This window comes from Halyomorpha halys, unplaced genomic scaffold, assembly GCF_000696795.3.
Source record: "Halyomorpha halys isolate HHAL.00 unplaced genomic scaffold, Hhal_1.1 Scaffold187.1, whole genome shotgun sequence".
Classification (NCBI taxonomy): Eukaryota; Metazoa; Arthropoda; class Insecta; order Hemiptera; family Pentatomidae; genus Halyomorpha; species Halyomorpha halys.
The window spans coordinates 137081-144778 of record NW_027113649.1 but is presented as its reverse complement, the minus strand read 5'-3'; the positions used below and the strand labels follow the sequence as shown (position 1 = coordinate 144778).

At 25.3% G+C, this 7698-nt stretch overlaps 1 protein-coding gene across 1 annotated transcript in view; it reads left to right on the top strand.

Annotated features, from left to right (window-relative positions):
* Positions 1-6009, top strand: part of LOC106679263 (uncharacterized) — a 44090-nt gene extending 38081 nt beyond the window's left edge. Inside the window, exons 2-6 of the mRNA XM_014418319.2 lie at positions 30-105; positions 1545-1632; positions 2565-2638; positions 3799-3952; positions 5313-6009. Coding sequence (XP_014273805.1) covers positions 34-105; positions 1545-1632; positions 2565-2638; positions 3799-3952; positions 5313-5416 — 492 coding nt within the window. The 5' untranslated portion in view covers positions 30-33 and the 3' untranslated portion in view covers positions 5417-6009. The remainder of the gene's footprint in view (positions 1-29; positions 106-1544; positions 1633-2564; positions 2639-3798; positions 3953-5312) is intronic.
* Positions 6010-7698: the final 1689 nt, after the last annotated feature.

Sequence of the window (7698 nt, the reverse complement as noted above, 5' to 3'; positions counted from 1 at the left end):
ATTATACTCTTATTTAATTATGATTCCAGAAAGATGCCTCTACTCGACACATGTTGTGGACTCTCTTTAAAAGTGGGCTCTGTCATTACTGGTATATTAGGCATGGTAAGTTCTCTCATTAAAATTTACTGCTTAAGATTTATTTTGAATTTATTAATAATTTTGGCATTGTGTAAAGTAAATATTTTAACAGATACAAAATTAAGGCAATTTAGTTTAACAAAGCAAATCAATAAAGAAATATATTATTTTAAAACTATAGTATTCATGGAAAAACTGATTTAAAACTAACTGACATTTTTACTCACATAGATCAATTTTCACTTAAGGTTGTTCCATTTTACTCATGATTTCTGTCACAATGTTCTTGGACCCAAAAATGGTTACATATATGAAAATCCTTAATATTCAATTACAATACATAAATTTGAAGTTTTATGAAAAATAATGTGGTTTTCTTGTATAATTCTTTCGAAAATCATATCAAAACAACTGATTGAGATTGGTGTCACTAAAGTGCAGTTTTTGTAAACTAACCTCCTCTTAATTTGTGACATTTCTTTCTGAAACACCCTATAAATTTTATAAATAGGCAAGTGAAAGTAAAAACCTAATTTAGATTTACTTTGTTCTAGATCCATATTAAATAAAAATGTCCATTTTAATGTATTCTACTTTCATTTCAATAGCAATTATGTATGAAAAAAATATCTTTTTTTTTTTTTATAGAATTTATTTTAATATAACAGTTATATGATTCTGGTGGTTATTTTCTTATATGACAACAGGCTTAATTTGCAACAGCTATTGATTTCCAGGTTTTTATAATTAATATTATAAAGTGGTACCAAGTCCCCTTACTTAGGTATAAATGTTTTGCTTCACTTTTTGAAAAAAATAAATATATTGAAATCAACACAAAGTAAAATAGCAACTTTTTATTTTATTCATACTATAAGGAAGCTGAGGTATAAATTTCAGACTTTAATGTCTCCTATAAGTTGTTCAAAAATGCAAATTCAAAACATCCAAAAAAAATACAAAGCCTGGTGTAAAGTAACCCATTTTTTTAATAATACTGTTTTTATCACATGATTATGCAATATAATTACAAGTTGAAGTCATCACTGTACAATGCATTCATCTACCCAGATGAGGAAATGGCATAAAATTGAATAAATAAATAAATAAATTCATAATGCTTAATTTCAATAAAGTTTAAAAGAATAAACCTAACAGAAAATTCAAGGATGTCATAGAACTATAAAAAAAAAATCCTCCATTTCTGATAATGTTATAATGAAAGGAATGTTGAAAAAAAATAATAAAAATGGTACCTATAATGGAAAATAAATAATACCTTCAAATTAAATAAGATGAATTAATCATAAATTATAGATGCAATTTATAAATGAATCCTTGATTATATTAACTTATCACATACATAATTTTTATATTTTAAAATGGCTATGCATTCATGTTATTTTGCTACATGAAAATTATTTATTTTCTTATGCAAATAAACTAAATTAATTTTTTTTCAGTTAATTGGAGCAACAACACTAATATTTGTTCTTATCTCAAATGTAAAGATGCGTACTATACTTATTGACACATTACCTCCAGAAATAGGTAAGCATATATTTTATTATTAATATAATTTAAGTTATTTTTGATCAAAGCGTGAATGCAAACCTAAGGTCCTCAATCCATTGTTAAATATTTAATACTGAATCCAGGATTCTTCAAGAGTTCTGATGGTACTTTTTTTGTTTTACAGAGGTTAAAAATATATTGCTGCTTTGATTCCACAGTCTGACAAAAAGAACTTTTGATTTTTTTTTAAATTGGACATATTCCATACAAAGTACAGTGGATTGGGGTTACATTCTCCTATAGACTGTCACAAAGCTAATAGGTTTGTCACAAAGTAACCCCATTCTACAGTATTAGCATTCTATAGTATAAGCATTAAGTGTTATAAGATTATATTTAATGATATTTTAAATCAAAGAGTATTCATCACTTTTTATTGCCATTTTAAATTTTAATATTGAAAATTCATTTTGGTTGGATGATGGTAAAATAAAATATTTCTCTGAAATTTAAAGTAGTATTTATAACTTTTAATATCATCACTTATAAATTGTTTTGAATTTTTATAAAACAATGTAATAATTAATAATGTATTAATACCAGAACAACCAATAATTAAAAATACAAAGTTTAGTGGTATACCATATTTAAATTTAAATTTTAATGAAGAAAAATATAATTTTTTTTTTTATTTCATAGTTTTATCTTTATTCTCTATTTTTCCATATTAATAATATGACCTTTTTTTATCAATTTTACACAAATTTAAAGATATTAGTTATTATTACATGGTTGGAGTCTTGAAAAAATAATGAGGCTGTGTTGTCCTTTTTGTCTCTCTGGGCACACAGGTTAAAACCAAGAAGGATGGTTAATTAAAATTACACTTTTTATTTATTTTTTTTCATTTATTGACTGTTCTTAATCATATGTATATTACTCTTATTGATATATAATTTTATTTACAGTTAAAATTATTATTGCTATTAACCTGGTCATGACTGTGTTTATCTCTCTGTTGCTGATCGTTGGTGTCTTGAAGGTATGTAATACATGTTGATTTCTATGATTTATAAGTTAGATTTAAATATTTTAAAATATTAATTATTGCCAATTTTTCAATAATTAACATTTATTTATGTGATACAGTAGTCATTTGCTTAATAACTAACCAAAAAAAGAAACCTTATGAAATTATTTAATAAGTTATTTAAATTATTATTGTCTTCATATTTTTTTTTTTTTAAATCTTGATTCAAAGTTTAAACTAGTAATTATTTGTGAACTAAAAATATATTGGTTTGTTTACAATTTTATAAAGAATTTTTTTTGTATTAACTATTTAATTTTTTTATTATAGCATTAATAGAAAGTGGTGATTGTATCAAAAGAATTTACATTTTAAGATTTAATGCATCCATCAGATGTTAAGTATAAGAATTGCTTATGTGTAATATTTGTTTGAGAAAAAAAAATTATCTAAATGATCTTATTATCTAACTTTTTCATTTAATTTAGAACATTTTCAAACTAAATCAATAACTGTTAAGTTAAATAAAAATCTTTTCCAATTAACTTTTTAAACCAATCCAATGCTTTTTAAGTGTAGAATGAGACACCATATATCTTATGAAAATGTCAGAAAATTAAAAATTTGTTTTGTATTTGTAAGGAACCAATTGTTATGGCAGTTAGCCATTTCACAAATTTAAGATAAGGTAAAATATTTAGCCGCCAAATGAAAGAGGTACTTCATGAAGGGTTGTTCTTTGAATCAGCTGAATAGGCTTTTCTAAAATAAATGAGTGGATAGAAAAGAAGCCTTTTGGCTAACTATACTGCAAACAAGTTTGGTAAGAATTATATTACCCACAGCTTCATTAATAGTACTTGAATGTTGCACTAAATGAATGATTGTAAATGAACCAAAATGATAAAAAAAAACTCTTAATTGACTAGAAAACTATTTATTTGATTAATTTGTTCATGATCCAAATAACTTGGTTATATTTATTTTTAGTTTGGTTAGTTTAGGTTTTTTATTTTATTTTTATTGAACCAACAGACTAAATACAGCTAATAGTCATCATTAGTTTTAACATAGTTTACCAAGTGAAACTTGGCCACTATTTAATTTTTTAGCCAAATGTTGTTTCCAATTGTTGTGTTCTGAAATATTTTTTACTCTATTTTTTTTCTCAGAGAAATAGATGGATCATGCTGCCTTGGGTGATTCTCGCCATCATGCTAGCTATTGGACTAGCAATATCCATCATATACACTGCAGTTGTTTTCTTTATTCATAAGGAAGTTCTTTCTGGAACCTTGTGGATTATAATTGGGTTTTTATCTATTGGTGAGTACGATTTTATTATAAAAGTAATACTTTTATTATATAAGATACATTGAACAAAGCAAATAATTATTTAAGAAAATGTAATATATGACCAAATAATTGTTAAACTGAAACTAATGCACAATTTTCTTTTAATCAACTTTTAGTTTTGAGATAGCAACACGTGCAAAATAGTGATATCCAATTATTCTATTGAGTTATGGTAATGATTTTTGATCTTATTCTTTGGCATCCTCACAACTTGAAAATAAGTGATCCCATCTCCATTGAATCTAAAAATAAAATTTCTTACAACCTTTTATTTTTTTTATTTTGAAAAATTAGTCTATGTTAAAAGTAAAATATATATTTCAAAATAAACTTGAACATAATTAAACAAAACAAACCACAATTTTTACTTTTGTATGTATTGCATCCATAATACATTTTGGTTCAAATAATCAAATATTTTTAATTGGTCAGACATTGCATGAATATCATCTGCAGTCTAGCTCAAAAACAAAAAGTTGTACAAAAAAAATTTATAAATGAAGGTAGACATATGCTTGAGTTGTCACATTAACTTTTTTGCTGAAGTAATCTTTCTGGAAATACCAGTTCATATAATCAGCTTTGTATTTTTTTACAGTTTTCTCAAAACTAGCTTCAACAATTTTCATTAAATGAGGTTAGTAAATGCATAATTAAATGGCTTTTAATACCAACCAGGTATTATCGTGATGATAATCCTTAATCCTGTTGTATTGAAATAATCTAACTAGGCTTAAATACCGAATTTTCAAAAAAGCTTCCTCTAAAGTACCTTTAATTTTATTTATTTCAAATAATTTACCATCTCTCATTGTGAATAGTGAAAGTGATATTTTCTCAGATTGAGAACAAACTTTCAGAAATAACAACAGTAATATAGATTTATAATTAACTGTTTGAAAGCCAAAAATTTTAGAAAAAGTAATATTCAACATACCTAGTTATAGAAATTAATGAAGAATGATGAAAACTGCATAAATATACTAAATACATAGATAAATGTATTGATATTTCTATGATCTTTGACAGTAATTAGCTTTTACTTTCACTTGCCTGTATGTCAAAATACAGTAAAGGGAAGTATTGTCATTATTAAAAATAAAGAAATTGGAATGGATTCTGGATAATCCTTAAGTTCATTTGTAAGTAAGAAATCCTCTCAAAGTCTTACATGAAACAATCATAGAAAATATCAATGGAGGCAATATGAATGTATTGCTCCACAAATTTAACAATTGTATGTTTTTATGATTATTATATATACTGTAATATTTATTTCTTTTACAATCTCATAGAAGTTGATTAAATAAGAATATTACTTTTGTTTCAGCTATCTATGTCTACCTATGGTTTGTGGTCTATAGCTATTACAAGCTTTTAGAAGAGGAGAAAGGAAGAGGACCATACGGCAGACCACCGCCAAGATATCATTAATCCCTTGAATCATATATTACTAAAAGTGATTGGTTCCGAAAAGAAACCCAGCCAGTACTGCATGACCTGCATGATGGTATTGCTTGGCAAATGATGGAATATTATCACGAGAGGGATATTTAAAATAATCAAGCTTTATATTTTTTTGTTCAAATTAGGTAATTATCTATAAGTACAATGAAGTGATTAGAGATGAAATATTTAAGTAATTACCAAAAATTTATACAAAAATAGTTTCTAAATAATATGAATCCATAACTATTTCCCAAAGCACCATTCTTGAGATGTGGTATTTTACAGCATTTCAAGTAATTATTTCTAAGTTGCATATAATTATGAAAAGTCTAGATCCATTTTTTAACATTAAAATGTCAGTATTATTTGTGAAATTTTATCTGTTATCATGTACATTTAATGTATAAATTATAAATATATAATATAATTAACTGTTATAAAGAGATAAACCAATTTATTAACTTATTGATGAAATTTTGAAAGAATCTGTTGTATTTATCATTACTTATCCAGTACAAATTTTATAGAGTTGTGTACACTTTAATTTTGCTTTATTCAACAATAATTTAAAAATATATTAGCTAAGGTTACCTTACATTTCATAAAAATGTATGTATGTAAATGTTATAATTGTTATTTTTTTCAAAGATATAATTTATTAATATAACTATGATTTTTTATTTATTTATTTTTTTATGTTTTATCCTCAAGTACAACCAAATAGTAGTATGGTACAACCGAATAGTAGTACAGTACAAAAATTTTTCTTTTAAAAATCGTCACAGTTCAGTACTTTTTTAATGAAGTTTTAATATAGATTTTATTTTAATATGTTTCCCAGTCTTATATTTAAGTAAATCTGTGTGCTTTTAAGATCATGAAGCTTTTGATTTTTATGTTATGAATGACTGCTCTTGGCAGCCTTTACAGTTATCTGATTGTGCACTACGAAAAAAATGTATCAGAATGCTTTGACAAAGTTTCCAAAATGACCCATGCCCTTAGAATTTGTGGTAATCCAACTTAATAAATTTTCGAATTTCTATAATGGTTAGAATAAGGAGGTATCCTTGAGATAGCCATCCTCAATTATGGATAAATTTATCCATAAGAACTTCAAAACTTTTCAGAACTCTACAGTTAAAAGTGAGTTTTTTATACCAGCTTACAACTACAATTAAAAAAATATACTAATCTAACAAACCAAAATTTAACACCTATCAACAAACTTTCTAATACATTTTTCAAACTAATAAGAACTTATATCAAGAGCCTTAAATGGTTGGTTGTTTGAGACATGTTAGATTTCAAAAGATACATTTTACAATTTGATCAGTGTTGCTCAATTTACCTAAAAGTTTAAATTATTGAATATATTCTTCCCGTTTTAAATAAATGTTTCAAAGGTGAGATAAGACCGTCACTAAATCAGGGTTTAGGGAGGCAGGTTGGGTAGGAACAATTCCCTTTTACTATTTCTGGTATAATCATCTCCTTTGAGAGATTGTAGCTTATCATTTATTTCCCAATACTACTCACTATGAGTGGCTACCCTAGGGTATACGTTTGTTAGATTGTAAGGTTATAAAAAACTCTTGAATAACTTTAAACAGTTATAAATATATTGTCTTATATTTCAAATTTAAATTGCCCTAATAGAGTTTGATTCATTTGAATGTCCTTCTGATAACTCAGAAATTACAATATTAGTTGCCTTAGTGAAAAGACAATGTTCTTGGGTATTTTTGCTTCAAAACTTTTAACAAATCATGAATTTGCGAAAAATTTGTACATGATGAAAGAAAATGGAGTTCATTTTCGGTTTCAGAACACAAAAATTAGTCAAAATTTTATAAGCACTTTTTTGTAGCTCTATTATTTTGAATGTTTAAAGTCCTAATAGTGCTATTCCCAATTAGTTGTAAATCCTAATAAAAAAATAAGAAACTAACTATATCAAAGAGGTTGTTTGAGACATGTCAAATTTCAGAAGAGAACTTATGGTTTTATTTTTATTTATTGTAGATACACTGCAACACATAATGAAAGCATGGATTCAGCAGCAGATATCTCATATTTAAAAACAGGATTCCTATGCAATTGTATATTTTGTTTAAAACTAATTATCTTACATTAGATCAATGACCTATTCGAATCATGCATCAAAGCTATTACAGGTTGAATTTTATATTGTATATTTTTGACACTTTAAAGAATAATGCACAAAATTGTATATTTAAGGAAAACTGCATATTTAGAGGATTTTT